Genomic DNA, 16,951 nt, shown 5'->3' on the forward strand with positions numbered 1-16,951 from the left:
CCTCCAGAGCAGTCTCCAATTCCGAAAGTGTGGCTGGACGCGGACTTCGAGCACGAAGTTTGGACTCCAAATATTCCCACAAATGTTCTATAATGTTCAGGTCAGGAGACTGTGGGGGCCATTCAAGATGTCCTACTTCATCGTCATGTTCTTCAAACCATGTTTGGACAGACCCAGCAGTGTGGATAGGAGCGTTGTCGTCTTGAAAAAGTGGCCGGTCCCCAGGAAATAAAGTCTGGACAAAAGGATGGAGATGATCCCCCAGAATGCTGCGATAGTGACTGGCATTGATCTTCCCATGCAGAAAAACAAGTGGTCCCACACCATGCCAAGATATCGCGCCCCATACCATAATGGACCCACCTCCATGCTTCACAGTCGGCAAGAGGCAGTCAGGATGAAATGCATCTCGAGGCATTCTCCACACATAAACGTGCCCCGTGGTCTGAAATAACGTGAATGTTGATTCATCAGACCAGATGACTTGTTGCCACTGCTGTGGGGACCAACTTCTGTGAGCTCTGCACCATTGGCGTCGCTTGACAGCATTACGTGATGTCACCAATGGCTTACGAATTGCCACTCGGCCATGAATGTTTGCAGCATGGAGTTCCCTTTTGACAGTTTTGGTTGAAATGGGGTCCTGGAGATGCCTGTTCATTTCAGATGTTATCTCGGATAACGATTGCTTGTGCTTTCGGGCCACTATACGCTTCAACACCCTCCTATCCCGAGCAGCAAGCTTTGTCTTTCGTCCACTCTTGTGCTTTGAAGATGCCATCTTACCTTGTGTTGTGTACGCTGTCATAACGGCTGATACTGTGCTCCTTGCACACCCAACAAGCTTTGAGGTTTCAGTCACCGTGGCTCCAGCTGAACGTGCTCCAACAATCATGGGTCTTTGGAACTCTGTCAGGTCTGACATTGCAGCGTCTCTTGAGAGCGTATGATAGACGAATGCACCACCAATGACTGCTGTTGGCAAACTAATACCTTCCCCTTCACAGCCACTAGGTGGCAGACTTCAGTGCCAGGTGGTGCTGCTGTAGTGCCGGTGTGAAATGTGGCATACTTTTTCAGAGGTGTTCGTATTATTTTGTCCCCCATCTGTGTGTATATATATATATATATATATATATATATATATATATATATATATATATATATATATATACACACACACACACACACATACAGGAATAGGATCAGAAAAGGTGCCAGAAGAGCGGATAAACACTAATGATGAAGGAGACAGTAAACACTTAACACACAATAAGAGAAATTATTCTATATTTCGCGACCTAGGTCGCATTTTCAAGTTGAAGGAGAAAGATCGTTGTTACTAAGAGAAGAGAAGAGAACAACGATCTTTCTCCTTCAACTTGAAAATGCGACCCAGGTCGCGAAATATAGAATAATTTCTCTTCGTGTGGTAAGTGTTTACTGTCTCCTTCATCATTAGTGTGTGTGTGTGTGTGTGTGTATATATATATATATATATATATATATAAACCAAAGGTTTGAAGCAGCCTACTAATATCTTGATGCATCTTGGTACTTATAACATCAATGAGCATGTTTCCACTTCAATGAAAAACAAAGAATTTCAACCATGTTTCAGGATGTATTTCTCGAGAACTAAAACAAATATCACAGAGATATGACCTGAAAGATAAATATCATCACACCAATGCCAAAACCACGAATGTGTACATTTGTCTTTTTCACCTAGTGCAGTCTCTGACTACTATTTGTTGATATATTCCCATGCTAACTCATATGACCTACTAAACAATCATAAGCGAGTACACATTTTACTGACAGCAAAATTTATCCAAATGTAAAATCTGTTTTTCCCAGGACGTTGAATATTAAAATGTCTTTATCTCAAAGTAAGGTTTAGCACATTCATGGTTTTGGCATTGGTGTGACGATATGTTTAAAACATATTTCATTTCATAGTGATGTTATAATTTTCATGTTATAGTATATACAGGGTGTTTCTAAAGTTCACTTCCAACGGATAGGTGATTCTACAAGTGAAAAAAAATCCAGAAATTCTTGTGACGAAATGACGAAAATGGCACATATTCGGATTTATTGAAGTGGGAAAAAGTGGGAAAATTATGTTTACAAGCAAAGAGTGGCACAACGACCAACCATATAACCGCGGCGAAGGGCGTTCCAGAAAGAAATGTGGCATGCTATATTAAAAAAAAAAACACATGGCAGATGTGTGAAGTTGATGCGCAAGGGATTCCCCAAAGGAAGCGAATGGGTCTGTTGAAGTCATGGGGGTAGGGAAGGGTTTAGCAAGATGTGTTATCAACGGAAAGTGATATGTGGAGATTGACAACCAAGAAGAAAGCGAATATTCGTAGTGGACATCACCATTACGTAGAAAAACAAAGATGGTGGTGGTGGTGCGCTAGGTTGCATATGTCGACATGTTCACTGTGTGTAAAGTGAAGGTGCCGAGGGTACCACATCACAGACGATGTTCAAACTGTCTGCAATTAACTTCCACACAGAGATGACAACACCAAATCAACGATTGTCTAGTGCGAGCAAATAACCCCACGATGTCTGCTATTGTCGCTGCGTCAACATTAATGCATGCAATGAGATCCTCAGCTGACAAAACATGTGTTTCGTATATGAGGCGTTTCATCTCTCCCCATACAAAAATAAGTCCAGGGGAGTGATGTCTGGCGATCTTGCAGGCCACGGCACAGGCCCACCCCTACCAATACACCGATTGTGGAACAAGCCATTGGGGAAGCGACGCCCTTTTTTGTTGAAATGTGGTGATGCACCATCGTGTTGGAACCATAGTCCTTGCTTCAGTGCCAAGGGCACGTCCTCCAACAGTTCAGCAAAACATCACGAAGAAATGCATGTAATGTGCCACCACACAGGTGAACAGCAAAAATGTACGGCCCAATCAAATGGTCATGCACTATCCCACACCACATATTAACCGCAAACCTGTGGTGATGATGTGCCATGAGAATTGCATGTGGATTTGCAAAATCCCAAACGTGACTGTTTTCACTATTGAACATGCCCGTTTTGGTAAATGTTGCTTCATTGATCCACAACACCCTGTTTGCAAAATTTGGGATAGTTTCCATTTGATGCAAAAACCATTGGCAAAACACCACATGTGGCCAAAGTCCTGAGGTAAAAGGTCTTGTATCTTTTGGAGTTTGAAAGGGTACATCTCCTTTTCGGACAGGACCTGCCACACATTAACATGGGAGGTGTTGTGGGCACTGGCTATAGCGCACATACTGGTGTCAGGACGATCCCTGTTTAACACCGCATCCACAAACTGATCTGTGAAAATACTTCGTGGTCTTCCAGTTTCTCGACGGGGTGGTAGCACTGATCCTGTTTCCCAAAGTCGAGTATGCAGTCTTTGAAAGAAGGTGTGCGACGGCAGCCTCCTATTTGGAAAAGATTTCCCATACAAACGCCGTGCTCTGTGGCTATTACTTCCTGTCTCGCCATAAATGAGATGCATGTCTGCCAGCTCCTCTGCAGTGTATGCAGCCATCCCTTTTGCTAGATATCTGCCGACCCGTAGACAACGAACACTAGTGCACTGTACACGATGGGCCGTGCCTATAGATAACACCTAGCAGTGCCTATTGCGAGGTTTGCCCAATTTGCCAAGTTCACACCCTTCCACTAGAACGTATTCAACCACAAATGTGTGATGGTAACCTAATGCGCGGTGATTCTGATATCGCAGTATGTGAAGCACGAATGGCAGCCACCGATGCTTTCCTGCCGGAAGAAAACTACTGTGTTAGCACCCCTAGCGGGAAACGCCAAAATGAAGGTCTCGCTTCGGCCTTTCTGCATGTGGGTACATACAAATATCGACAACACAACATCGCAGCTAATCACTCCATAAAACCCTTCCCTACCCCCATGACTTCAACAGACCCATTCACTTCCTTTGGGGAATCCCTTGCGCATCAACTTCACACATCTGCCATGTGCTTTCTTGAATAGAGCATGCAGCATTTCTTTGCCGCAGTCATATGGTTGGCCGTTGTGCCACTATTTCCTTGTAAACATAATTTTCGCACTTTTTCCCACTTCAATAAATCCGAATGGGTGCCATTTTTGGCATTTCGTCACATGAACTTCTGTGTTATTTTCACTTGTAGAATCACCTCCAATGCATTTAAAACGAACATTAGAAACACCCTGTATAAGCATAGGGTGACCAGACGTCCTCTTTTATCCGGACATGTCCTCCTTTTTAGGTGTCTGTCCGGCATCCGGGCAGATTTTTTAAGAATCGGTAAATGTCCTCCTTTTTTGGAAAAATGCTGCCACCCATAACGATCAACTTGAGGCCCGATAAGTATTCTAGCAATGTTCATTGAGCACCTGGGAGCTCAACCACTATCATTTTGTCCAAATGAGCCTTCAACGTGTCCCAGACTGCAGTTCCTTTTCGAGTCATACATACGTGACACAGAAATGCGTAATGAGAAATTTGATTATGAAGTAATATATACATTTATGAAATACCAAAGTGCCAGCCTCTGCAGCAAAGTGGTTAGCACACAGCACTACTATGCAAAAGACCCCTGGTTTGAATCCCGGAACTGAAAAACAGTGGCGGATCCAGAAGTTACAGTTGGTAGGGGCGAATTTCAGTTGGGTATCTCACCCCACAGAAAATCAATTCCAACTTACAGTTGCACTAGTCTAAACAAAGGAGAAGAAGCCTACTATAAACAGGAACAATATTGTTTTGCAAAAATAGGGATCCAGGGCTGGAATAGATTGTTGTTATATGTTGGAAGAAGCACATTTTATATATTTATGAAATGAATGGTAATGGCAAATGTGCTGCAATTTTCTGCGGTGTCCTCCTTTTTTGCCATGCTCTGTCCTCCTTTTTGAATGTATGTGTCTGGTCACCCTATATAAGCAACAATTATGTAGGGGAAATAATAACATGAACATCAGTGTTAACGGTCAATCAGTGCTGCGAAGTTGCATAAATATAGGACAAAATGCTGATTTTTGAAATCTTGTAATGTGAAAATGAAGGTTCAATATGAAAAGAGCTGCTCAAAGTTGTCTTCTACAAGCTGGTAAAATTTGTCACTCTTTCATAGTGACACTGTAGAGCTAAGTTCTTTTGTTAGTGAAATGATAAACTAGTGCTCACATTTCAAAGATAGCATAGCAAATTTAAAGAATAGTCATGTTAGATTACCCATCTCCATGGAAATTAAGGTATAGCATGTCTTGACTCTTCTCTCATAATCTACTGTCCAATTTTATGGGATAGCCCTCAGTCTCTTTTCAGAAGTGCGAAGAAATAAAACTCACGATACACAGGAGCAGGATTACATGCAAGTAAAAACCAAGGCAGGTGAGCATTATTTAAAGCTGCATTTCCAGGGATTAAAAATGTCCAAAACACAGCTCAACACATACCTTCTAAATTCCGTGATGAGGAAGTCACATCAGGAAAAGAACATGTTTAATTTTTTTTTCATGCTCAAACAGATATTCCCAGTTTGTCTGGAACTGTTTATGAACTGCAGTCTCATGTCGGACTCTTCTGATTTGCTCACAACATGGCTCCTGCACACTGAAACTGATAAAATAAATCATGTTCCATGTAGGGTGAGTTCCATTTCTTAATGAGGACTAAAATCAGCCGTAAAATTGAAGAGATTATCATTTATGTGTCAGAAATTTACACTAATACTCATAATGTCACACTGCTCCATTCAATGAGTGTTGACACAGGCTTATGAAAAGACATGCTCTTACTGATACAGGAATGTCTACATGTTTTCCTATCGAGAGCCAGGAACTACTTGAGCATGGGACACTTTACATTATATTTACAACTAAAGAAAATCCCTCAAAATAAAGTTACAGGCAGACCATATAAAAATCAATGATAGGCCAGATATCATTCATTTGATTTAGTTTATTTATTTTGGATTTCTGCCACTTTTGGCTAATCACGATGATATGGATGAATGGCGATAAGATGAAATGGATGAAGGGACAATCACAAAAGTATGGATAACACAAGTCCTACAGAGAAATATACTGGTTATGTGTCCTGTCAGTTAGCGGGGTGTACTACATGGAAGTGAGGATGACTTTTGGGTGCCTTCAGCAAAGGTCAGTCCTTGCACAATGTGGTGCACAGGCCGTAGTTTGAACGACCCAGAGCTAACAAATAATAAATCCACTGGGTATCGAACCCGGGACCCCTTGATTACAAGGCAATGACGCTACCACTGCACCATCGGGAAAGCAACGGATGATACAATAAGAAAGAGTAGCCCGATCTTGCAGCAAGTAACTTCAAAAAAATGATGTACTTTACCATTATTTATGTTAGTTATTTTGTGCAAGCGTAACTGTTTACTTTCTTTGAACATTTGTCTTCTCTCTGGAACTATTGATCTCAAGTTGACATCCTGAACTTAGTAACAGTAATGTTGTCTTTTCTTTATACCAATGATTTGATATGTAATATTCCAAGTCTTGTATTAATTTTTGTTACTAACATACAACTAATTTTTATTAAGATATGTACGCTTACAGGCTGCCGAACCACTGTGCCATGTGCCTCCACCGGGTATCGAGCCCGGGACCCCTTGATTACAAGGCGACGACAGGGTTCTCATTGGAAAGGTAAGAAGTCGTACACCTGTTCAGAAAAAATGTAACCTCCGTTACATATTAAATATTGTATTGTCTTGAAATAGATTTGATAGTTCCACATGATCTTTCTAGTATAAATGTTGACATGTGTATTTAGTGACTCAGACTTAGGGTGACCAGACGTCCTCTTTTATCCGGACATGTCCTCCTTTTTAGGTATCTGTCCGGCATCCGGGCGGATTTCTTAGAAATCGGTAAATGTCCTCCTTTTTTGGAAAGAGTATAGCATTGACCATAGCACATGTGATGCATCAAGAATGCTTCCACACATAACGATTATCATATCACTTGCGGGCGCGTTAAGTATTCGAGCAATGTTCACCTAGCATCTGGGAATTGAACACGATCATTTTCCCGACTGAGTCATTAGTGGGGGTGTGCAGGATCCAGAAAAGCTTGAACCGAAGCGGTAAAAAGAATTTCTCATCCCGATCCAGACTTCGGGGAATGATTTCCAGACTTTTCAGGATCCCGCACAGTCAGGAACTTTCAAATGGTTATTTAAAAGTGGTTCATTCTTGATGTTTTCTGCATGTGTCTTCACAGTTCTCGGAAATTGCAATAAAAATAATAATAATAATAAAGAGTGACGTAAAATTCGTGATTTCCATGGCATCGGGAAATTTTTAAACATTTCCCATCCCGAAAATTTCCCAGCTTGGTCCGGAAATCGCGATTCTCTCCCATCCTGACCAAAAAAAGTTATGTTCCGCACACTCCTAGTCATTAGCAGGGTTGTTAAAGGTCCAGGAATTTTAAATAAATTCAATTAAGGTCCCGGAGAGAAAATCAGCAAGCGTAGAGACCGTAGAAAACCTTCTTATCTGTGAAGCATTTCAATTCGGTCTAGGAACCATTTTTCCAGATGAATTTAAATACGGTCCAGGAGCCTTTTTTTCTGGATGAATTTAAATACGGTCCATAATCTTTATTCTCAATGAATTTAAATATGGTCTAGGAACACTTTTTCCAGAACAATTTAAATACTATCCAGGAATCTTTTTTCCGAATTAATTTAATTTGGTCCAGGAACCTTTTTCTCCGAATTAATTTAAATAGGGTCCAAGTTCCGTATTGAAATGAAATACACTGCTCTCCATAAATTAAGCAACAAATGGTGATCATCCAATAGAATCAAACACAAGGCCGGAGGGTGTGCATATTTTATTTGTAACGAAAGAAACAAGTGTCCCACGCCTTACAGAACAGAAGAAACACAAAACAAGGTACACTCGTGGGCAAAAGAAATGAAATGTACGCATGGAGCATCACAGGTGGTAAACGTTGGAGACGGAAAGTGACCATTATCTGACACTAATAAGGGATATGATCACCGCGCGCAGCAATGCACGCCTCACAACGCCGCCGCATGCTGCCAATAAGGTTGTCCTTCAACTCATTGGGTATGAGGGTCCATTGTTGGGAGAGAGACAGTTGAAGGTCTTGGAGTGTTTGTGGAGGGGGCACAAGGCCAGCGAGACGTCTACCCAGAGCATCCCACATGTGTTCAATGGGGTTAGGGTCCGGGGAACGGGATGGCCACACCATGCGTTGAATATGGTGTTCGTCCAAGAACCGATCGACTAGTCCTGCCCTATGGGGATGGGCATTATCGTCCTGCAGAATGAAGCCCGGACCTCGTTCTCGTGCGAATAGTTCCACATAACGTGCAAGGACCTCATCCCTATAGCGCTGACCTGTCATGGTGCCACGTGGGAGGATATAGAGGTCAGTACGTCCACCAATAGAAATGCCACCCCATACAAGCACACCTCCACCACCATATCTGTCCCTTTCAACAATATTGGAGGGATGGAAACGAGTTCCTGCCTCTCTCCAGACCAATCGGCGTCGCGAATCACTGTCCAGTGAGAATCTGGACTCATCATTGAAGGGAACGGACTGCCACTGGTCCAGTGTCCAGTTCACATGTTCTCGTGCCCAACGTAAGCGGGCTGTCTTCTGACGCTGGGTGAGTGGTATACACAACACTGGTCTCCTGGCATACAACCCACCCTCGCGTAGCTGTCTGCGTACTGTACTCGTTGACATAGGCCGTCCTGTGGCAGCAATAGCCGCTGCACGCACTTGGGTAGCTGTTGCGGACCTGTTACGCCGACTTGTCAAACGGATATATCGGTCATCCCTGACCGATGTCACACGCGGTCGACCTCCACTGAAACTCCGCGATGCATTTTGCGTTCTCTGGAACTTGTTCCATAACCTACTGACAACTGAACGATCGACATTGAGCCATCTGGCCACTTCGTCCTGACGCTGCCCTGCTTCTAGTCTACCGATGGCACGCCACCGTAATTCATCAGCCAAATGATGCCTGGTTGCCATATTCGACCCTTTCCGCACACTTGACTCACCTCTGCACTCTCCAGATAGAGACACACACCTCTTCCGTGAACGCGAGTCTTCGACTCCAATACCTGGTACGCCAGAAATCCGTGCGAGGGCACGATGATCGTACTTTATGACTCACCTGTTTTCCCTAACGCATTCGTTGCTTTCTTTCAGCGTGCCCACCACTCTTCTTCTCTTTTCTCCAACTGTTTTCTCTTTTATCTCACATTTTCTTGTTGTTGCTTAATTTCTGGAGGGCAGTGTAATACGCAACTTGGATCGAATTTTAAATTGTGCGAGAAGAAAGGTTCCGGTCATATTGAAGAATCCAATAGAATATATGGGTTCTCGGACCTCCAACAACCCTGCTTCTCATTACGGACCTGAGGAAAAAATTATCCACTCTTGAGCTTAAAAGACTAATCCAGGTGCTGGCTGTCTCAAGAATCTAAGGAACAAGGGCTTTCATAACGGTAGAAATGGGCAAAACGCAAATGCTACAATCATGTTATCCCTCTCCATGTAATCTGAGCATATCATTTTAGATTGATTGATATGGTTTATTTTTATTCGCTTTTCTGCCTCTTTTAGCTAGTCGCAAAGATGAGGATGAGCGATAATATATTGATTTTGATGAAGGGACACTCACAAAGAACACTTGTTCTCAGGCTGGGATTCGAACCCGGGACCTCTGGCATTGCGGCACGGTGTGCTAACCACTCCGACACAGTGGTCGGAAAGTTCACTTTAGAGTCAAATATACGCGATACAGAAACACGAAGTGAGAATTTTGATTATTAAGCCATATTTACTTTCATGAAATAACGAAGCGAAAGTGTAAATTCATCAATGATCTTGCAAGAAAATATCCAGCTTTTAAAGGATGGAAGAAACGAATATGAGGTAAAGTGTAAGGTGGCTGTCACTTTCCCCTGCTGTTGAAAGAGTGCAAAAATGTTTGTGGCATTAAAATCATATTTCCTGATACAATCTAAACTACCTAAAATTTAAATTCGGTTTTTGGAAATAAGTTAAAGTGAAGTGCTTGTAACATTCACATTCTAATATCAAAGAATTGGAAAAAAAAAAAGTAAAATTCTGTGTTTCAAATTATAGATATTCTTAGTTATGATTGTCATGCTAAACAATAGATTAGGAGATTGCTTTCGTTGCTTAAAAGTAGGAGGAATTTATTGAAAAAATCATCAGAATTATCTGTGAGTAAAGGTTGGTGGTTTCTTTATATTGATTAAATAATTAGTAATGGCAATATGTGTTGCCACTTTTTGCGGTGTCCTCTTTTTTATGACTTTGTCCTCCTTTTTCACCATGCTCTGTCCTCTTTTTTGAATCTGTGTGTCTTTTCACCCTACTCAGACTAACAAAATGGATAGAACAAGATTAATATGAAATATATATCACTTTGCCTTAGAAAAAGTGTAACCTCCATTACAAATCGATTGGTTGCAGGTCATAGTTTAATGAAGGTTGAGAACCACTGCTTTAGACTAAAGGAGCTTCTGTCACTTGTTGTTTCGGTCTGAAATCTCCTGTAAGTCATTGTACATCATCAATCATTTCTCTCTCTCTCCGTAACTACTTGACTACATGTGTATAAATGTATGATATCAAAGTCTCAAAAATTCTAAACTAAATATAAATAAATATAAGGGTTGGGTAGATAATGAATGGGCAGATGTATCACAGACCAACCGACAACATACCTCTAAAACAACCTTGTGCATATTATCCAGATCTTGGAGATACTGCTGCGTAACAGGGTCTTCATGATGCAAATGCATGACAGCCGTACATGCATGGCATGCCTGGGCTATCACAGCACCTAGTGGCCACTTCAAAGCAGATATTAGATCACCACGGACAACAATATATTGAACAATGGATGCCATTTCTGTAAAAGATGAAACAAAATGTTGTCACTCCACAGTTCAGGCTGTGCAAAGGATGGAGGCTGAATTTGCTAAGTGTTTTCACTAATTTTTGCTAACCAAGCCATAGTGACTTGGGTAATTGGGTGCCCAAGAGCCCAGTTACTTCATGTAACTCAGTCAAAAACTCACAACATTCATCCTAAAGATGATTGATTGATGGATTTAGATGATTTAACCCTTAAATGCCTGGTTGTGACGATTGTCACAAGGAGCTTTTTCTCCTAGTATGTGACATTTTGGACATACTGTGTCTCGGAAAATGTTTGGATGAACATGTTTTGAGTTCTGCATGAGTCTTGAGGTAGGTAATTAGCAATTAGTAAGGTTTAATTAATTTCATATTTCTTCTATTTGGGAGGGGGGCAGCCCTCTGAAAATCACGTTAGATTTTTTCTTGCTTTACATTTGTTTTTGTTTTTTTTCGGAAAGTATCTGCAATATGTGCGCAATTTCTTCCACTATAATGAAAAACATATCAGACAATATGTAGGTACAGTTTTGTACCTTTTCGTCCCGGTGTTGGGGTCCGACAAATTTTAAATTTTGTAAAAAAAAAAAAAAAAAAAAAAAAAAAAAAAAAAAAAAAAAAAAAAAAAGTTTTTTCTTCTTCTTTTACCTGATAATGGAAAATTTGGTTTTTATAGCATAGCCTTATAGCTCCATGTGTACTGAACAAAACGAGGTATAATTTGTAACTCTAGCATTCTTAGTTCCAGAGATATACATTTTATTTAAAAAAATGCGGAAGCTGAAAATGCCTCCATTGTTGGCGAGTTTATCGGCAAAACACGCTCTGTCGTTTAAGGATTAATGTCACATTTCTGCCACTATTGGCTCATTGTGATGACGGAAATGAATGGTGATAAGATGAGATCCACGCTGTAGTCGAGGATATACAGTGGTATACGTCATATACCGCTGTAGTCGAGGGTATACAGCGGTATACGTCATATACCCTCTGGTTAACCTTGCTCATTAGTGTATGTATACCTTCTGTATATTGCATATAACTTCTACGTTCGTTTCATATGCAGTATATTTATTTGTGTAATTTGGCCATCCTCCAGTGAGCTTATTATGGCCAAATAGTTCTGCAATCATATGATAGGGAACATAATGAAAACATGATGCACATCAGCATTTTATCACCACATTTTTACTGCTACAATATTTTTTTTACTTGCTAGGTTAGGTTGGTCTCTTTGTGCAGGTCTTGAGTAAAATGAGATCTGTCTTTTGTTACCAAAACCAATGTAGAAGTTTAACTGAACATGAGATTTCCAAGTATCGAGTAAGCCCCATGCAAAAGTCTCAACAATGTTCTTGTTTCTAATTCCCACAACAATTGATGGTGGGCTATAAAAACTCTTATCTCTACACGTAACAATTGAGGTTTGTTGTATTTCAGTTTTAAAATTGGAAGGAACGGAAAAGATAATTCCAGCTTTTTTCCCGATCACTTTCGCTATTTTATGCGTGTGTTTTCCAAGTCTCTTTTAGCATAATTAGCAGTATTATTAAAGTTATTAGAAGTGTACAAACTGATAATTCACAAAAGTAATATCAACAAGAAAATTAACTACAATAACATATCGTACAGTAGCCTATAAAATTGTAGTCATTGTGTTTAAATGCAATCATTAAAAGAAGAGCTTCATATTTTTTTAATGCTTTCTATATTCTAATATGCCTCTTTTATGTGAATTATCAGTATTCTGAAATGAATGACATTTTTTTGGAAGATTAATTCATTTCATCCATTTTAATGGAAATATGGTTTCCACTCGTAAGCTTCACGAAATTTGTGAAAATGTTGGGATGAGATGGGTGATGGGTGAATCACAAACATATATTGATGGCACAACATGAGCCCTCCGGAGGATTATACTGGATTCACAATAAATTCTTTATTGAAAACATTACGTTTTTAGTGTACATTTTGGTGGTCAAGAGTACAGCGAAACAAAACAATGTATACTTTAAATTGAAAGGTACTTTAAATGATGCCATGGAAGGGATTGGCTGCTCTGCTCATCTCTTGCATAATACCGTGCGTAAAGCTGCAGATACTTTTGTCAACAGATGTTGAAGTTATAGTAATGAAAATATTTTCCCATTTTTCAAATTTGGACGAATGAAATTATGAAATATAAACTGTTTACATGGATGCTTCTTAATAATCCTCCAACTTGGCAAGAAGTGGAAGAAACATCCACTTTTTTGATTGAGAAAAACATGGAAATTAACGACAATGATTTTTTCAGCCAATATGGGAATCTTCGTGAATTTGTGGAAAATTAGAAGAAAAAAGACAATGAGAAATGGAGAGCAATGTCCAGCCAGCAGAAGTGGCAAACATATTTTCGGACTTGTGAATTTAAGTGTCAGTATTCGGGGATGTTGCTAATTTGCCAATATCTTTTCAGTATCCCTGCACACAACACGCATGTGGAACGAATATTTTCTATGATGACTGTTCAGTGGACCAAAGAACAAAATCGGCTGGACTTAACGGCAGTGGAAAGCATATTGGGTCAATCCATATGAAATCATACCAGCTGGTTGCTTGACCATTTTTAAAAAAGTTTATTTTTTGAGTGGTGTGAGCCTCATATATTGACAGTTCAGAACCACTCTTATTTTATTTTTACTATCACCGATTTGAAGATGGCGGGCATTTTTTTATCATGGCGCGCGTCAATTTCTCCATTCGTAAGCATCAGCGGCAACTTTTTTTTCTCAGCTCTGGTAAGTCCTACGACAATGAGACAAAATCTGTGATGTTAAGCACATTATAGGCTACAATTATATTTCTGTGTAATTTTCTAAATATTATTCCTTCATAATAAATTTTAAGGTTAAAATTGTGTATTTTAATTGCTCAAAATGACATTTTCGGACATTTTTTTGAGGGGGAAGGCAGTTTGCTTGACACTTGAATTTTTTTGCGCAAGTACCTGTGTACCAATAGAGTACCTCAAAATTATTTGAAGCTTGAGACTTTAATATTTGTTTTTCTACAGGGTCATAAACATGTACTTTTTGTTAAAAAATTCCAAGTTCAGGGTTAAATATCTCTGGTGGGCAGTTGTTTAAAAATCTGAAATTTGTACACAATACAGTACTTCAGGATAAGTAACTTCAGTAAAAATTTTCAGTTTGAGATTTAATTGGTTTAGGAGATACAAAACTCGTGAAAAATTCAACATTTTGCATTAAATATGGCATGCCTAATTTCATTTCTTATTAACATTTTGTGTTGAAATTCTGCAAACTGTAATTTGGAATGTCAATCAACAACATTACAATCCTGAAATGGATCTACAATAAAGTATATATACGAGGGCGTGCTGAAAAGTAACGCTTCCTATGTTTTTATTTTCTTTGTTACCTTGTAAACGCATTTTGGATTTTGAGCAACCATACATTGCACTTATAAGACTTTCCCGCTTCTCAATTGAAGGTTTCAAACTTCTATCGCCAGGGGGTGCTGAACTATTGCGAGGAAAATGGCAGCATGTAACCATGCAATGTCGGTGAAGTACCTGAAGTAGCGTGCAGTGATAAGAGTTTCTAAACGCAGAAAATGTGCTAGAAATTGACATTCATCTGAGACTGAGGGCACTTTATGGGGATGAATGTGTAGACATCAGTACTGATCGTGGGCTGTTCATGCTCGTAAAGATAACCCCAGCTGAAGAAATCTCAGCTATGTGAGAGAATGGAATGAAAGGCCGCGAAATGCAACTGATGGAGGTTATCGGAATCGTGTTCAGCTATTGTTATCTTAACGAGCATGAACAGCCCACGATTGCACAGTACTGATGTCTACACATTCATCCCCATAAAGTGCCCTCAGTCTCAGATGAATGTCAATTTCTAGCACATTTTCTGCGTTTAGAAACTCTTATCACTGCACGCTACTTCAGGTACTTCACCGACATTGCATGGTTACATGCTGCCATGTTACAACCAATTAAATCTCAAACTCAAAATTTTTACTGAAGTTACTTATCCTGAAGTACTGTATTGTGTACAAATTTCAGATTTTTAAACAACTGCCCACCAGAGATATTTAACCCTGAACTTGGAATTTTTTAACAAAAAGTACATGTTTATGACCCTGTAGAAAAACAAATATTAAAGTCTCAAGCTTCAAATAATTTTGAGGTACTCTATTGGTACACAGGTACTTGCGCAAAAAAATTCAAGTGTCAAGCAAACTGCCTTCCCCCTCAAAAAAATGTCCGAAAATGTCATTTTGAGCGATTAAAATACACAATTTTAACCTTAAAATTTATTATGAAGGAATAATATTTAGAAAATTACACAGAAATATAATTGTAGCCTATAATGTGCTTAACATCACAGATTTTGTCTCATTGTCGTAGGACTTACCAGAGCTGAGAAAAAAAAGTTGCCGCTGATGCTTACGAATGAAGAAATTGACGCGCGCCATGATAAAAAAATGCCCGCCATCTTCAAATCGGTGATAGTAAAAATAAAATAAGAGTGGTTCTGAACTGTCAATATATGAGGCTCACACCACTCAAAAAATAAACTTTTTTAAAAATGGTCAAGCAACCAGCTGGTATGATTTCATATGGATTGACCCTATTGCAAGTTCTAGTGAATGAGAATAAGTCATGTTCTGAATTTTATAGTAATGCATTGGGAAAAAAAGGTCCTCTTAAAGGATACTAAGAGTTTGCTCAAATATTAATATATTTTGTCAAAATTTTAAAAATTAGGGATTAACAATGTTTTAAATGCAATTGATTTTTATAATGTTTAAAAATGCTATAAAAATAAATTTAACTATATCCATGTCTATATAATCTGTATGTCTCGTTTTTTTATTTTTTTTTATTTTAGAAATCTGGCAACCCTATGTAGCCATGAATGTTGAGTGCCAGTGGGGTACGCAAGGAGGGGTTATGGGGTTTAACCCTCCCCCCTGAACTTGTGAAATATTATGAAAAATGTGATGTGGAAAGAAAATTAAATTTATCACAGTCAAAGATCTGTGACAATACTATTATTACTACTACTACTAATAATAATAATTTGAGTTCGATACCCGGTGGAGGCACAAGTGGTTCGGATCCCACTTTAAACTGTAGGTCCAGTCCCAATTAGCCTTACTGTGCATAAAGTGGACTTAAAACAACAAATCAACCAACCAACCAACCAATAATAATTTGAATTATTATTTCCATGCAGCATGGAGAAAAACACAGCATTCCAAACACACATGTTTTTCAGAGTGAATGCCTTGAAAATTAACACGAATTCTTGAAAATAGAATATGAGGGCAACTATGATTTAACCTGTTTCTGCCCAAATTATTTTTTTCTGAGTACTTGCATTTATATTTGATATTTACTTACTTAGAACATAATTAAGTGTCTGAAATGATTTTTTTTATTTTTTAGTGTATAGTATAGTATAGTATAGTGTATAGTGTATAGAAAACGGATGTCGACATTTGTGGACAATGGTCACAAGTGACCCCAGGATAGATTGATTCCCTATAGCATGTCCACAATGGGCATGAAAGGCATCATCGAAAATTAATAGAAAAAATACATATAGTGTTTTGTTATTTTGTATTTATTATCTAATGACATAAATATAAATTGTTTTCTTACACTTGAACTCTACAGATACACAATATCATCCAATCCAACAAATAATAAGGATTTTCTAATAAGGATGTTCTCATAGAAATAATGAAAATCTCTTAGTTCTTTCCCTCAAAATTGTTGTTTCTTTTTTTTTTACCTTGTATGAAACGCCTTGCTGCAATTCACATGGCAGCCAACTTGACATATCTGACACTTCTTACGTGTAGCTTTTCCACAGAACCCATACCTCACTTGCGTCACACATGTTTGAAGGTAGTGTCCGTGGCCAGAAAA

The 16,951-nt window shown here is 39.2% G+C and overlaps 1 protein-coding gene across 3 annotated transcripts in view; it reads right to left on the reverse strand.

Moving 5' to 3' along the window:
* Positions 1–16,951, reverse strand: part of LOC145996877 (putative peptidyl-tRNA hydrolase PTRHD1) — a 29,742-nt gene that overhangs the window by 5,212 nt on the left and 7,579 nt on the right. For all 3 annotated transcript variants that reach the window (XM_083133426.1, XM_083133425.1, XM_083133427.1), the window contains exon 2: positions 10,803–10,990. In XM_083133426.1, the coding sequence (XP_082989552.1) occupies positions 10,803–10,988 (186 nt within the window). In that variant the 5' untranslated portion in view covers positions 10,989–10,990. The remainder of the gene's footprint in view (positions 1–10,802; positions 10,991–16,951) is intronic.

This window comes from Lepisma saccharinum, chromosome 13 (assembly GCF_977018435.1).
Source record: "Lepisma saccharinum chromosome 13, izLepSacc3.1, whole genome shotgun sequence".
In the NCBI taxonomy this organism is placed as follows: Eukaryota; Metazoa; Arthropoda; class Insecta; order Zygentoma; family Lepismatidae; genus Lepisma; species Lepisma saccharinum.